Source organism: Ailuropoda melanoleuca, chromosome 6, assembly GCF_002007445.2.
Source record: "Ailuropoda melanoleuca isolate Jingjing chromosome 6, ASM200744v2, whole genome shotgun sequence".
NCBI classification, from domain to species: domain Eukaryota; kingdom Metazoa; phylum Chordata; class Mammalia; order Carnivora; family Ursidae; genus Ailuropoda; species Ailuropoda melanoleuca.
The window spans coordinates 63,392,514-63,410,199 of NC_048223.1; the positions used below are offsets into that span (position 1 = coordinate 63,392,514).

The window sequence follows — 17,686 nt, forward strand, 5'->3', positions numbered from 1 at the left end:
AGAGTAGAATTGAAATGTTCTCTCACAAGTGAAAGATGGATGTGTTAATTAGCTAAGGGGAAATCCTTTCACATGTATACGTACATCAAATCACCATGATGTATACTTTAAATATCTTACAATTTTATAGGTCAACTATACCTCAATAAAGACTAAATTTAAAAAAAGTGTGATACTGGCATAAAGATAGATAATATGGATCAAGGAAACAGAACTGAGAGTCCAGAAATAAATTCTCACATTTATAGTCAACTTATTTTCAAAAAGGGTGTCAAGACCATTTGATGAGGGAAAGAATGGTCTTTTCAACAAATGGTGCCGGAACAACTAGATATCCACATGCAAAAGAATTAAGTTTGTCTCCTTCCTCAAACCACACCCCCAAAATTAACTTAAAATGCATCACATATCCCAACGTAAGAACTAAAACTATACAATTTTTAGAAGAAAAATAGGAGTAAATCTTCATGACTTTGGGTCAGGCAATGATTTCTTGGTTGTAACACCAAAGGCGTAGTAATGAAAGAAAAAAAAATAGATTTCAAAATGAAAACTTTCGGGCTTCAAAGGAACTATCAAGAAAGTGAAACAATGTGAGAAAATATTTGGAAATCATATCTGATCAGGGATTTGTATAAAACTCATTAATAAAAAGACAAATAAGCCAATGTAAAAATAGCCAAAGGATCGGAATAGACATTTCTCCAAAGAAGATAAACAAATGGTCAATAAGCATGTGAAAAGATGCTTAACATAATTAGCCATTAGAGAAATGTAAATCAAAACCATAATGAGATCCACTTCACACCCATTAGGATGGCTATGGTTTAAAAAAAAAAAAAGGAAAGTAACAGGGTTGGGCAAGGATGTGAAGAAACTGAACACTCACAACATCACTGGTAGGAAAGTATAATGGTGCAGGAACTTTGGAAAAACACTTTGGCAGCTTCTTAAAAAGTTAAACTTAACCACAGGACCCACCAATTTCAAACTTAGAAATCTATCCAAAAGAAATAAAAACATGCACACGTAAAAAACTTGTACAGGGATGTTCATAGCCATAAAGTAGAAATAATCTAATGTCTACCAATAAATGAATGGATATGGGAAGCCTGGGTGGCTTAGTCGGTTAAGCGTCTGCCTTTGGCTCAGGTCATGATCCCAAGGGTCCCAGGATCAAGTCCCACATTGGGTTCCTTGCTCAGTAGGGAGCCTGCCTCTCCCTCTGCCTGCTGCTCCCTGCTTGTGCATTCTCCTTCCCTCTGACAAATAAATAAAATCTTTTAAAAAATTAAATAAATGAATGGATAAAGAAAATGTGGCATATATGGACAATGAAATACTATTAACAATAAAAAGGAATACAATACTGATATATGCCACAACATGGTTGAACTTTTAAAAACATTAAATGAAAGAATCCAGTCACAAAAGACTACCTATTATATTGTATGATTCCATTTATATGAAATGTCCAAAAGAGGCAAATTTATAGGGACAGAAAGTAGATCATAGTTGCCTAAGGTTAGGGGGAGTTGAAAGACTGGAAGAAAAAGAGAGGTGACTTCTAATAGGTATGGCATTTCTTTTGAGGGTGATGAAAATATTCTGAACTTGAATGTGGTGATGGTTGCCCAACTCCACAAATATACTAAAACCAATGAACCATATATTTAATGAGTGAATTGAAGGATATGTAAATTATATCTCAATAAAGTTGTTATTAAAAAAAATGCAAACAGAAGAACTTCTACTTGTCTGGGGAAACTGCATATCCCAAGAACGCCAAATCACACAATGTCTTATTTATCCTGTATTTGTACACTAAAGGTAATAGAAACCCACTGAAGAATTTTTAAATAGGGTAATGTCCTAATTAGATATACCTTTTGCAATGTCTGATGAACAGATTGGAAGAAGGCAAAACTGAACTTGAGGGATCAGTTAAGACTAGAGTCTGGAAAGGGATAATGGGACTCAAGAGACGTTTGGGAATTACGATCGATAGGACTGATGGATGGTTCTGAGATGTGATAGTACTATAAGTTTTCTTCTTTGTAAAATTGTATGATGGTGATGTCATTTACTGGGATAGGGAATAACAGAGATGTTCCTATTGTTGTGGTTGTTAGTTTGCAAGAAGGATGTGTGTCAGTTTTTAATGTACTCATTCTAGATGTCTTTACATTATCCAAGCAAAGGTCTAGCTATACAGACGGACAGCAAAGAAAAACCAGAGGCAGAAGATATGCATTTGGGTGTTACTACTGTAAGTGAAAATAAACCAATTAAGAACAAAAGACACTGCTTAGAAGAAACAGAAAGAAAAAAGAGGGTAGTAAAATGAAATTGAGAATACCTCAACATTTAAAGAATAAACAGAAAGAAATGAGCTAGTAAAGACGACTGCAAAGTGGTCTTAGGAAGCAGCCAGGAGAGGGTGTCATGAACACTAAGGGGAAAAGTTTCAAGGAGGACTTAGTTAGCACTGAAAGCTGCTTTTCAAAGTAAAGTAAAGTGAGTAATGAAAAATATCATTTGGACCTATTAACAATGAAGATTGTTAAGGTCTTTAGAGACCTTAGTGAGGAACAAAACTGGAGGGATGATCAAACAGAAACCAATCTGGAATAAGTTTAAGAATACTGAATGGAGGGGCGCCTGGGTGGCTCAGTCCCTTAAACATCCGACTCTTGATTTTGGCTCTGATCATAATCTCAGGGTCGTGAGATCGAGCCCTACGTCAGGCTCCATGCTCAGTGCAGAGTCAGCTTGAGAGTCTCTCTCCCCCTTGCCCTCTGCCCCTCCCCCCACTTGCATGCTGCACATGTGTGCTTTCTCTCAAATAAATGAATAAAACCTTAAAAAAAAATAAAAGAATACTGAGTGGAAAGGCAATAGAAATAACTAGTTCGGTTGTGAAGGGGAGGCAAGTCAAATTACCGCTAGAGAGCAGAGCACGGTAAAGGCAGAGTTTTGATGTTTCGTTATGGAAAAAATTGAGTAATCTGAACATATTCAAAGCAAAGTTAAAGAGTCAGTATATCGACAGAAGTTGAAGATATAAGAAAAACAAGAGAGAATCAATAGTATTAGGTTCCTGAAGAGGTGGGAGGACTGAGGTCCAGAGGACCTAGGGAAGGGGTATGCTTAGACAAGACAATGAAAAATTCTTCAGTGCGACAGAAAGAAATAAGAGGGACTGAAAGTACTTGCAGGGTAGGTATGTACACCTGTTAGCAGAAAATTAAAGGAAATCCTGTCTGATATCTTTTATTTTTTCTGAAGCAGAAGGCAAATTAATCTGCTAAAAGTGAGAAGGAAAGTGGGAGGGTGAGAGATTTGACAACAGTGAAGGTTTAAATAGTTGCCCTGTTAGATTCCTGTGGGATGTTTATTCCTTGTTTGTTTTAACATTATTCCATTACCCTTTTTTTTCTTTACCATATACCCACATTTAGTTATAGTTTTCTAAAATGAAGTAACTGTACAACATTACTTTGGTTTTATTTATAATCAGAATACCAAATTCAATTGTGCTGTTATTACCATCACATTAACATTTCATCTATAAAACTTCCTATAACTCTCCTGTTTAAAGGTCAAAGGAACACCTTACATTACATCTTACATTATGAATTTCAAAACTACCCATTATGCTTATACAGGTGAACAATCGTTTATCATATATACAAATTTTACCTCCACACATCTAGAAGGCATACCATTTATTTAAAGGATTTTATTCCACATTACTTCTTAACTGTGGCATACTGTTTGCAAAGATGGCCTCAACAATCCTTCCCATCCTTGTGTGCATTGCCATTTATATGGTGACTTCTCTATTCCCACCATCAGAAGCGGAGTCTATTTCTTTTCCCTATCAATATGGGCTGGCCCTATGATATACTTTGTCCCATATGCATCCATAGATGTGACATCAAATGACTTCCTAATGTAGATTTCAAGAGACCTTATAGCTCTCACTCTTGACTTCTTGGAATATGAAGAAGCTCCAGCTAGCTTTCTGGAACATGAGAGATCACAGCAAAAAAGGCTCAGCCAACAACAGTACAATCTCCCAGACATGAGAGTGAGGTCATTTTAGACCATCTAGCCCTAGCTGAGCCATCAAACGAGCATAGTCATGAGGGACCCTAAGTAAGATCAGCAAATTTTCTACCTGAGCCCAACTTAAACTGTCAAACTAAAGAGTCACGAGCAAATAAAACAACTGTTTTAGAGACAGTCTGAAGAAATAACCTAATTTTTAATTTCATTTTTCTATTTTAAAAATATAGAAAAAACTGAATATATAAATTTATCACTTTTCTCATGGAAAAATCATAAATAATATCCCATTTACTTATCACATTATTTTGCACCTAAACTTAAGCTTCTTTAAAACAAAATTACCAGAGTCAGAGTCTTGTGGTTCAGCGATTCATTCATTTATTAATTACATACCATGTGTCAGAATAACTCCAGACACTGACCATATATTACTGAACAAAGGAGATTAAAATCTCTGCCCACATTGGGGAGATATGGACAAACCAAAACCAAATTTTTTTATTTTCTAATATGTAAGTATTATAGTAACATCTATATTTTTCAAGGAAAGAACATGTAAAGAGAAATGTTACCAATAATCACTCTTACCCTCATGCCAAGCACCAAGAACCCAATCTCTTCCATTAATGGGTACTTGCTGACCTGTTGTTTAATCTTCTCAGATGAGGCAAAAGGATCATAACTCTTTCGCCCTATCTTTACATCCATTATACAGGGCTTATTAAATTTATGGGTCACATCTTCCAGTTTTAAGTATAAATCTGTTATTAAAGAAAAACCTTAATTAGTAATAGGCAAACATATTACTACCCAAATGACTGCCAGGGGAAAACAAAATGAGGAAATCTTAAAACTGAGAAAAAAGTTAAAATAAATCCAGATCAATAATTATTATTACTCCATCTAAAAAAAAAACAAACAAAAAACTGACCAACAAATTTATAACAAGTATAAATATCACAGAGAAACTTACAGGAAGTGATTAAATAATATTCAATCATAAGCAAAAGGATGAAATAGATATAAGGTTTCTAAGGACATTAAAATGAGATTATTTCAAAAGCTGTTTCAGAATGCATTCCCCTTTTGAATACATTTTATGTCATCTGTGCCTCTGCAGATCTCTTAGTATTTTAATAATTCTTAACAATCTTCATTTAAAATTAGTAATAGAAATAAATCCTTCCCGCAGAGTACACAACAGTAGTATAGCTTAAGAAAGGTAAATCAATCTAAATTAGGGTCACTGCCAAATATACAAACTAGTCTTCCTAGTCTCAAAAGAAAAATAAATATCTTGCTTTTTAGAATATAAGCATTCATCAAAAGTTCATCTGCAAACTACTTTGGCATCCTGCATACATCTTCCCACAGAAAACTATTATAAATGGTCAAGTAAAAGATTACAAAAGTTCCAGTTATTACATACTGTAGCTGACTAATTAAAGCTTAGCTTGAAAGTAAAGTCTAGGTACACTGAGGGAAGGAAGGAAAGAAATTCTCTCTTTATTGGATGAAAGAATCCTCCCAAAGTTCTGATTGATATCATTCATAACTTTCAGTTATGAATTTGTGAAGCATTTCTCCCAAAAACTTTTCTCAAAAACAGAAAAGATTTTATGTTTTTTAACAAAGTAGCATTTAGAGAACGTATGTGTTTTCTATGAATTAAATAAAAGGTCACCAGAGAAAAAAGAAGACTTACCCTCTTCTCCTTTACCTTGACCCACCCAAGACTAGCATAGTTATTAAATTATAACAAAGAAGTCTGTGTTGAACCAAAAGTGAGAACAACCCTGGGAGACCTTGTGAAAGTTTAAAGCCCCTCAGATTTAAGGGGCATAAATCTCTTCCTTGAAAGGATAAGAAAGAGGTAAGTTTTATCCCTTAGTCAAAGGAAGATAGGGGCAAGGTCCTGATTTTGTAGAACTAGGTGAAGTCAAGCCCAAATATGACAAAAAACTATAGCCTAAGAAACCAGCACTGGCACATAGGAAGAAGTATGACACATTTTAAAGAAGGATGCTCACAAACAGACATGTTCAACAAGAGAAAACGAAAGGTCTGGACACAGACACAGGACTGTTGACAGTGAAAGGTAATGGCACAGTGGGAATATCCTGATCAAGAAATTGGATTCCACCCAAGCTTCTGTGCTTTTAAAAGATAACTACAGGATGGGGTGAGAAGATGGGGAAGAAAGCAGCACAAAGCAGTCCCCTTCAGATTCTCTCATCTCCAGCTATCTTGAGTGAAAATAAACAGATCTATTCTTTTCCTACAGCTGTCTAAAAATTTCAGTAACAAGGTTTAGATTTCAAATATCAGAAAAGACTAATTAGAACCTAATACAGTAAACCACTGACATTCACAAGTGTATCATTAATTTCCATAAATCAAGAGACCCCAAAAGTCTTCTTGAGGTGAGGCGATGGGTATAAAGATAGTGAGCGAACTTAGCTAACTATCATAGCATCTTTATCTGAGTGTAGAGTTATTATTTTCTACTTACCAATTTGGTAGTCATTAAAAACAAACAACAAACCGTTTTTTGTAATAAGATAGAGACGACAGAAGCAAGAGTAGATTACAAATCTTAATATCAAATCTCTATTTCCTCCTCCCCTCTTGGGAAGAAGGAAAATACAAATGCAAATCCCATATATAGTAGGAATACAATAAATGTTTGCTGAATGAGTGAATGTTTGCCTTTCTCATTCCTATTGCTGACTGAGACTTTAGGTTTGGACTTACTAACACTATAATAACTGAGTCATTCCTTCAGTAAACAGGCCTGAGCATCTTGGGTTTTATTTGACATTTATTTCAACAACTCAAATGTGTTTTTCTTTTCTTTCAGGTTCTTGATATGTGATATATGACTCGAATTACCAAATAACTGCTAGATTATTATTAGTCTTAAATTAATAACCCTTAAATTAAGGCTTAGTGTTTTCTTTTAGTTCCCTGGCTTTGAATTTTTTTTTTTTAAGTGAAACTAAGAATTTGAGACTGTAATTTCTATCCTTCCCTCTAAGTTGTAAAAATAAACATCAAAACCTGCTTTAGAGATGCAGTGTTTTAAGGATATAATGTCATGTATCTAGCAGCTTGCCACAAGTGCTTTTGAATGAAATAGTAAATAGGAAAATGGTGCATGATCTTAGCACTGAGACCTTTACTGATTTTTTTTTACAGGTTGTTATCACTAGAGATAAGTCTGAATACTAATTCTCTATGAAAAATGCTATTAGCAAATTATTTTGCGAGCATACAGCTTAATTCAAAGTAGGTCAATCTTGAGACTCAGTAACTTAAATGCTCAAAGGCATTTTACTACAGGGGAGTTTCATCTGTAAGGCAATGCCGCAGACTGGATAACGAAGGACACTTTTTCAGCCAGGAACCCTCTGGGTATAGAATGGACCAGTTTTTTTTTTAACTTTTATAGGTTAACAGAAAGTATGTTCTAAAACTCATCCAAAAACTGGATGGACAAGGGGCACCTGGGTGGCACAGCAGTTAAGCATCTGCCTTTGGCTCAGCGCGTGATCCCGGCGTTATGGGATCGAGCCCCACCTCAGGCTCCTCCGCTATGAGCCTGCTTCTTCCTCTCCCACTCCCCCTGCTTGTGTTCCCTCTCTCGCTGGCTGTCTCTATTTCTGTCAAATAAATAAATAAAATCTTAAAAAAAAAAATTGGATGGACTAAAAATAAGATAAATGTTCTATCTGGAATAGTTTAAGTTCATTCTGACCAAAGTCAAGGAAATAAATTAAACTACTTTAATATGATGTTTGGAAAATAAGTATGATATGATTATTTAATATAACTTGCAAGATATGATTTTGAATGAACAGAGGTGATTTTTACATATATATGAATATACATGTGTGTATTTGTATGTGTATCCATCCTAAAGATTTATAGAATAATAATTAGATTTACTTTTTTAAATTCTGAAAAGCTCTATTTAGGACAACAGATTCTGATAAGCCAGTCCGCCAGAGGTCAAAGGACTGGCATTTGTGAGACATATCTAAGGAGACATTCTGTAAAGCCTACTCTTGGTTTTTGTATTGTAAATAAAAGGACATCTACTTACAAGAGGTCACACTGACTAGAAATATAGTTAAGTTTAAGAGGCTATGGCTATAAGAGATAAATCTATTACTTATCTATTAATTTATGAGAAGTATACACAGAATTTCTATAATTCATTAATTTTTTGAGATAAAGATCATGAAAATAACTACCAGGTATTCAGAATCACACCACTTCATGCTATTATGAGCAGATTACTAAGTAAGATTTCTCAGTGTCTTTACCAATGACATGATCAGAATGCTCAAAATATTTAAATACTTCATGCTGTTCATGACAGTATAAGATTACCCAAGGTTACTATGGCTGAAGGAAACTTTCCTATTTTAAATATATTTTCTAATTAAATATGTATAATTAAATATAATTACCTTAAATATAAATTAAATATAATACTTACATTGTTTTGTAATACATTAAGCATAAAAAATTCCTATAGCAAATTTTCTACTGCTGGAACATATTCCTGACACTCTAATAAACAGACAGAAAATTCCCAGTATCAAAAGAGAAAAAAATAGAAACATTTGAAATACTGTTGAAAAACTAAAGACCTACATATAACTGAACAGTAAGGATAATATAATTAGTTCCTTTAAAGGAAGGACAAGGGAGAGGGCATTTAGGGAGTTGAAGGAAGACTTATTTAGATGCTCTTACTGAATATTACTGATTGTATAAATTGTGAGAATATGTGTTCCAAGTTTCATCAAATTCTTCCCTACCATCATTAGAAAGTCTACTAGATACTGATTACCATCTTCATTTCTGAACCTCTCATAAAGGAGAAAAGGCCAGATGAGGAACCCCTGCCCAACTATGAAGCCATATGGAAAACAGAGAAGGCCCTGCTTCTGCTTTCCACTGCAATTGTTGGTCATTTCTAAGAGCAAGATAAACTGAAAGTAGAAAGAATTACAGGCAGAGACACTGAACCTCCAAATTTGACCTAAGTATGAAGGAGAGAACAGACATGTATGACAGCTTATTTCAGTGCATGCTTCCTAAAATTTGACTAGTAGCTAGATCCAGAAACCTAACAATCAGGCTGGAGATTAAATTTAAAAGCTCTCAATTTGCTCAAACCCACTTGAAGATATACTTTTCTATCTCCCTAAATAACTATCAGTAAAAGGCTTTTGATGATAGTACATGTACTAGGCATCATATGTTTACACAGATACAGATCAGATTTAATATCTATAGCTCAAAATTTTCAAAGATAATTTACAAATGTTTCAACTTTAAAAAAAAACCCATTGGCCACGTTCTAAAATTAGCTGATGTTGATGATTGTACAACTCTGTGACTATACTAAGAACTACTGAATTGTATACTTTAAATGAGTGGCTCTTATGATACATAAATTATATCTTAATTAAGCTATCATAAAAAAATCAAAAGAAAAAAAACCTTATTGGTCAGCACATTCTTATGCTTCACTCAAGTTACAATAATTTGCTAAGCAAATTGGCAGTACTTTCTACATCTACTGTGAGCACCTAAAAAAAGATGCCCAAAGGGGGGGCGGGGAAGGCCAGTTATTCCCATGTAAAATACAGTAATGCAAACCACAGTGTTCTAAAATTTAAGAAAATATTTGGTTTCATGATATAAATATTTGTATTTATTTCGTTATCAAAAGGATAAAAACAGAAAAATGATCCCATGAACTCTCTAGTAAAATCAAGGTTAAACACCTGCAGAGTGTGACAATTTTTGTCTAATTTCCTCCAGAGCTAAAGAATTGAAATGGAATAGGAAATCCCCCTGAGGCAATTGTTGGTATTACTGAACCACTCTCTACACATATACTTTTTTTTATTCCTGTCCTTTTCCCCTTTTATTTACATTTTCTCCTCTCTTCTCTCATTTTCCTCTCTTCATCTTCTCATCCCTGTAGCACCAATTTCTCCATTTATAGTCAAATAAGAATATTAGAATTTTCAAAGCATTCTTACATAACATGCATCTTCTCAAATCTATGTGGTATTACTTTCAATTTATAGAAGAAAAAGTTGAGCTCAAAAAGGCTAATGAGTTAACCAACTTCACAAAATTAGGAAAAAAAATCAAGGTAAAAAACAAGTCTTTTGACTTTAAACTTACTGCTTTTTCTATTTTAGCATAGATGTCCCTCTATTTAGTACTGAAGACCAAAAAGGTTGTTGATTGCTAGCAAGTCCTTAATTTTTAAATCATACGCTAGTAATTCCAAACTATAAAATGTTATTTTTAATTAAAATATTTCTGCTCTCACCCAGATTCTTTCTATATACTCTACTTTTCAAAATGATGCTGTTTGCTCAGTAATTCTACCCCTTCCTAATGATGCTTTTAACCTGAGTATTTACTTGTCTAGATGTGGAATCTAGAACCATCCTCAGCAACTTCTGTTAATCTTTCACCATCACTTTACTGACAAGTAATGATTTGCTCAAAGTTAAACAACAACCAGTAGCAAAGTTTAATGGAACCCAGATCTCTTACATTACAATGGAAACCTCTACAAAGTAAAGGTGATCATAAAGACGTATGAAATCATTTAAGTAATGTGCTGATCTGAATCAGGGATATACTGTATATTTGGGACGAAAAGACAAAGAAAAGAAAGAAGGAAGGGAAAGAGAAAGGAAAGAAACAAAAGGAATAAAAAGAAAGGAGGAGGGAGGAAGAAAAGACAAAAGCTAAGCTCATTCTTTTCTTTTTTTTTCTTCATATTACTGAAATACAGAAGAATCCTAAATACCTGGGGAATCATAGATTTACTATTACCTAACTGAGGATACTCAGGGAGATACCACAATTCCCTACAAATGACACTTAGCCCACCTAGTAAATGAGTAGAAGAGAAACAACAGATGAACAAGCCCAAGCTGGAGCCCCTTCTCTCCCTGTTCTCAAAATGCAGTTCAAGTACTATCTACATTAAAAAAAAAAAAAAAAAAGCTACACTTTTTTTTTTTTAACAAGCATGTCACTAAACTCCAACGTTGATCTGCATAATCAAAACACTGGGAGTTGAGCCTATTAATTTGCATTTTAACGAGCCTCTGTGTTATTCTCAAACTCAGTCAAGTTTGAAACTCTTCACCCATTCATGAACCTTCTTCAATCATTAAGCGGTCATGCTACTTGTTTAATTAATTCTGTCTGCTCTATCAAAGGCTTTGAAAAGGCAAATACTCCTTCAAGTATTCATTAAGAAAGAGATGCTGTGCCCTTACATAGATCATTTTGTCCTCTAACCATGAAACTTAGTATTTTTTTAAAAAATTGCAATTTTTTTTAAGAGAGGGAGGGGGGAGAGCTGAGGGAGAAGAGATTTTTTTTTTTTTGAAGAGAGAGAATTTTAAGCAGCCTCCAAGTCCAGCATGGAATTCAATCTCACAACCCTGAGATCATGACCCAAAATGAAGAGTCAGATGCTTAACCAACTGAGCCACCCAGAGGAAAAGATTGCAATTTGAAGCCTAGAATGAGATACAAAGGAAGTTACATAAAGAAAATATTTTTCTTGATTCTCTTACTCAAAATGGAAAAAGAAATTGCCCAATAAATGAGGAAAAAAGAACATCTATAAATTAACACAGTATTAAATACAGAGAGTTTTTTATTCAAATATAACAAATTGGTCATTAATTATTTTTTTTAAAGACTTACTTATTTTAGAGAGAGAAAAAGAGTGTGCACACATGAGTGGAGGGTGGGGGGAAAGGGCAAAGGGAGAGGAAGGGAGAGAGGGAGAGAAGCATACCCCCTGCTGACCACAGAGCCAACAGGGGGCCGAATCTCATGACCCTGAGATCATGACCTAAGCCCATATCAACAGTTGGGACACTCAACCAACCTGGGCCCCGTTGATCTTAATGTTTTACACCATTTAAGAAACTGGGTATGAAAAGCAAAAGTAGGGGTGCCTGAGTGGCTCAGTCGTTAAATGTCTGCCTTCAGCTCAGGTCATGATGCCAGGTTCCTGGGATAAAGTACTGCATCAGGCTCCCTGCTCAACAGGGAGTCTGCTTCTCCCTCTCCCACTGCCCCCACCCAACCGTTCATGCTTGTTCTCTCACTCTCTCTCAAATAAATAAATAAAATCTTAAAAAAAAAAAGTATTAGTAAGATTTCCTTAATGAAGTACAGAAAAGATTAGAAAGAAAAACACATATTCTGTCTGTATGAAACTAGGCTTAATTTTATATAAAGCCTTTTAAAAGCCACTCTCAGGTCATGATCTCAGGGTCCTGGAATCAAGTCCAGCGTCGGGCTCCCCTGCTCAGTGGGGAGTCTGCTTCTCCCTGTGCCTGCTGCACCCCTTGCTTGTGTACTCTCTCTCTCAAAAAAAAAATAAATAAAATCTTAAAAAAAATAAAAATAAAAAGCCACTCTCATGAATTAACATCGAAGGACGGATTTTCAAGAAAAGATTACCATTCGGTGCAGTGGGAGGTGACCAGATGCCGTAATATTTTGGCAAATATTTTCGTAGCTCTAAAAGAATACCATCAGTACAGTCAGCAGCATAAACCTGAAAGAAAGAGAAATACAACATTTGCATGGTAGTTTCTTATAATGCTTTACAATTGCCCTACACATTTCTCAAATAAAACGATACTGTTGAATCATAATTTATCTGGTATGAGTTTCAATTCAAAAATACATTTGGAAGCAAAAAAAGATTACTGTGTGTCTCCAACAAAAAAGTAAGTATTGTTTAGAGCATATTTTTCTTGGTTATCTAATTCTAGCCTTTCACCGTCCTTGAACTATTTTACAACTAAGTAAGTTGTAGATAAAACTTTCAGCAAATGCTAAATAATTCTTGTCCATAGAAATGTAAATAAATTCTGGCCAGAAGAGGTTCAACTCACTTCCTTCCACTCTCTACCCCTCATGGGAGGGCAGAACATATATAATTATTTCAACTTCCCTTTATTCTTTATAAACTTGTGCTTCTTTGGCTTTTTTTTTGAACCAGTTTCAGTATTTGCTTGGTTCCCTCATTATATAATGAGTTTAACAAAATCTTTAACACATATTTATTTTATATCTGTAAGGGACTTACGATTTTTTTTTAAAGACTGTATTTATTTATTTGACAGAGAGAGAGAGAGAAAGAGCACAAGCAGGGGGAGCAGCAGAGGGAGAGGGAGAAGCAGGCTCCCCGCTGAGCAGGGAGCCTGATGCAATGTGGGCTCGATCCCAGGATCCTAGGATCAGGATCTGAGCTGAAGACAGAACCGGCTGAGCCACCTGGGCGCTAGGGAGATATGATTTTATCTTTAAAAAATTATCCCTTAACTCAATGTAAGTCTAATTATTGCTCATTTAATTCCTCGATTTATAACAGTAACAATTCTACAAAATACTAGAAATGTTCACACATCCTAGAACTAGAGTCTTAGTTTTTTCCTAGAAGAAGAGGGAAAGAAAATATTTTTGGTTTAAAAACAGATTGTAAGGCATGTTATCCAATGAATTCTCACAATATGGGCTACCTAATTATCCAAAACCATTAAGTTCATTGGTGTAAAATGCTTATGAAATCTTAGTATTACAACTCTAATTATATTTGTCAAGCCATATTCACGTCAAGTAGTTACACATAAAACAGAATTCTACAGAATAAACTCAAGTGTGACAGAGACCAAATACCCATGTGATATACTGTATTTCCCAGCTTTCCCTATTGGAACGTGAGTAGAAGTGGTATTAGTCACTTCTAGGCCAAGGTAATTAAGAGAAGGGCATACCTTATCAACCCTTTGTTCCTGGCATAACATCAGTGAGGGCAGAGTGTTCACGATGACATAATAACAGGATGGAGGAACCAAGTATATCTCTATGTACTTGAAGTCCATGATATATTTGTAAGTAAAAAAGATAAAAGAACTGGAAGAGTATACATAAAGGTAAACTTTCTCTTCTTACTTTAAATATTTTGGGGGGGGTGATAAAATAAAACTTTCTACCTAGAGAAATGTAGGATAAAATATAATAAACATTTTCTTAAATGCATAGCTGAGCTCCCAAGGAAGAGAAAAGGAAACTCATAGGGGTCTAAAATAAAGAGGGAACCAAAAGCATTAAACTGAGCAGTGATGTTTTGTATTCGTAAAGGTCCAATCTGAACACCTGAACCAAAGGATCTCTGAATTTAGGGACTCGGCATAGATGAAGACAGAGTTACTGTACTGAAATAGGGAGAATAAATGAAAATCTAACTACTGAACAGTAAAAACTCTGACATCCTCTCCCTTCCCCTACCATTACACTCTAAAAATGCTGGGGGCCAAACTGATCAAGAAAAAGATAGAAGCAGCAAATAAACAAATAATATTAGGAATATAAAAGGAGTCATATATAATCCAACTATATATTTTTTATTTTTTAAAAAAGATTTTATTTATTTATTTGACAGAGATAGAGACAGACAGCGAAAGAGGGAACACAAGCAGGGGGAGTAGGAGAGGAAGAAGCAGGCTCATAGCGGAGGAGACTGATGTGGGGCTCGCTCCCACAACGCCGGGATCACGCCCTGAGCTGAAGGCAGATGCTTAACCCCTGTGCCACCCAGGCACCCAATCCAACTATATTTTACTATCACATTGACAAAAAGTCAAGATATTAAAAAAACTGAATCAGTAGTTAAACATATATCCCTTCCGAGGAGTGCATGGGTAGCTGAATAGGTTACGCATCCGACTCTTGGATTCAGCTCAGGTCCTGATCTCATGGCTCATGAGATCAAGCCCTGTGTCCGGCTCCATGGCTCAGCGGGAGTCTGCTTCGATACTCTCTCCCTCTGCCCCTTCTCCTGCTCACACTTTCTCTCTCTCTAATAAATAAATCTTAAAAAGAAAATCATTTTCCAGGAAAGAAGGAATGACATGAAAAAAAGGATAGAAAAAAAGAAAGGAAAAAAGAAAGACAAACAACTAGCTACACTGATGTTTTACAGTTAAGTTCTATCAAGCCCTTAAGGAACAAAATCCTTATCTGATACAAATTCTTCCATGAAATAAAAAAAGAAATGCCCCTCGACTCATTTTATGAAGATATAAGAAACCTGATGTCAAAACCAGACAACGAAAATATGTGAAGAAAATAATAATTCAATCTCATTTTTGAGAATACATGGAAAGAAATATTAAATAAAATACTAGCAAACAAAATCCAGTAATGCATATTATTAAAAAAAAATTAAAAGGACATGTACAAGCAGGTTTTACTCCAAAAAATGAAAGGTGATAAGAGATTAGAAATCTATTATGGCATTTACATTAACAGATTAAAAGAAGAAACTCATAAAATCATTTCAATTGATACAGAAAAGGTAGCTGAAAAATATCCAATACCCATTCATATCTTAAAAAGTTTCTTGAAATAAAAATAGAGAGGATGCTGTGTATCTTCCCCTTTTTCCAAGAAGCTAACTTCAATCAACTGCGTCAGTGAGCATCCCTTGTCCTCCTGCCATTGTGTCTTAATGGCACAAGATAGTGGAGGGTAGGAAAAGTGTTGAGGTCAGATTATTTACTTCTCTAATTCCCTCCTTCTCAGTTCATGTCTTCTTGTATAGTTACCTTCCGTGAGTTTTAGTAACCACTCCCTTTCTTTGCCCTTTCAGGCCCAAGGGTGGTATAGCATTATCTCTTGTAGGTGGCCTTCAACTGTGACCACACCTTTGTAAACAGTCCTTTTATTAAACTGACAGAGTACACCATTCGTTACTTGACAGAGTTTTGACTCACAGAGAAAGCAATTTCCTTAACCTGGGAAGAAGTATCTATCAGAAACTTAAGAGAGAAAGCTATATTTAAAAGGAGAAATATTAGAAGCACTTCTGTTAAATGAGAGGAAGATGTCCTCCCTGCCCCCCATCATTGCTTCTATTCATCACTGAACTGGAAGTACTTGAAAGAAATATATGGATTCAAAAGGAACAACAACAAAAAACCCTTCCAATCACAGTAGCTTTAACTTTCTACATAGGAAACAGAACTGTTAGAGTTCAATAAGATTACTAGATAAAAGAAATACAAATATCTATTTCATTCCTGTATATTAGCAATCATTGGGAAACTTAACTGAAAAAAATATTATTTACAATAGAAACAAAAAATGAGGTACCAAGAATAAATTGAACAAATTATGTACAAGACTTTTACAGGGTGAATATAAAATACATTCTTCAAAAAAGAGGCCGTGTGTAGCAGTTAAAGGCACATATTCTACAGCTAGACTGCATCCATTCAAATTCTGAGGCCATCATTAACTTATTTGAGTGATCTTGGTCAAATTATTTCAACTAATCATACCTTCATATGCACATACATAAAATGAGGATAATACAGTACCTAACTCACAGGTTTTTGTTGGGATTAAACAAGTTAATACTGGAAAAGCATTTACAGTAATACTTGTTTTTTGTTTTGGCTTGTATTGTTTTTTTTTCTACTTGCATCTAAATGAGTTAAAACTACAAAATTCTTAGAAGAAAACACAAGCATAAATCTTCATGACCTTAGATATGACACCAGAAGCACAAGCAACAAAAGGAAAAACAGATAAATTGGGCTCCAAATTTTAAAACGTGTGCTTCAAAGCACTACCAAGAAAGTGAAAAGACAACCCAAAGAATGGAAGAAAATATTTGCAAATCATTTATCTGATAAGGGACTTTTATCTAGAATACATAAAGAACTCCTACAACTAAATAAAAAAAAAACCCAATGAAAAAATAAGCAAAGGATTTGGGCAGACATTACTCTAGAGAAGAAATACACATAGTAAGTACATGAAAAGATGCTAAACATCATTAGCCATTAGGGAAACACAGACCAAACAAACTGCCGTGAAATTAACACTGCACACTCAAAAAAACAAAAACAAAACCAAATACAAAAAATAAAAACCACTTCAACACTCACTTGGATGGCCATTAAAAACAAACAAAGAAACAAACAAACAAAAACCCTAAAAAGTATTGGGGAGGATGAGGGAAAATCGGAAACCTCATATATTGCTGGTGAAAATATAAAATGATAAAGCCCTTTGGGATACACTGACAGTTCCTCAAAAAGTTTAATGTAGAATTATCATATGACCTACCAATTCCAAAATTGGAAACAGGTACTCAAATACTTATACATGCATGTACATAGCAACACTATTTACAAAAGCCAAAAGGTGAAAACAACCCGAACGTCCATCAGTGGGTGAATGGATAAACAAAATGGGGTATGGAAGTAAAATGGAATGTTACTCAGCCATAAAAATGAACAAAGTACTGATGCATACTATAATGCAGATGAGCTTTAAAACCATTATGCTAGGGGTACCTGAGTGATGCAACTGGTTAAGCAATCAACTCTTGGTTTCGGCTCAGGTCATGAGACGGAGCCACAAGTCAGGCTCTGCACTCAGCATGGAGTCTGCTTGAGATTCTCTCTCCCTCACCCTCACCCCTTTCTGCTCATGCTCTCTCTCTAAGTAAATAAATCTT

General features: G+C 34.9%; 1 protein-coding gene across 2 annotated transcripts in view; it reads right to left on the reverse strand.

The window, feature by feature from the left end:
* The window catches only part of IPMK (inositol polyphosphate multikinase), a 44,907-nt gene that overhangs the window by 12,789 nt on the left and 14,432 nt on the right, over positions 1–17,686 (reverse strand). For both annotated transcript variants that reach the window (XM_011237218.3, XM_002929214.4), the window contains exons 3-4: positions 12,610–12,706; positions 4,663–4,835 (exon numbers count right to left, since the gene is read on the reverse strand). In XM_011237218.3, the coding sequence (XP_011235520.1) occupies positions 4,663–4,835; positions 12,610–12,706 (270 nt within the window). The remainder of the gene's footprint in view (positions 1–4,662; positions 4,836–12,609; positions 12,707–17,686) is intronic.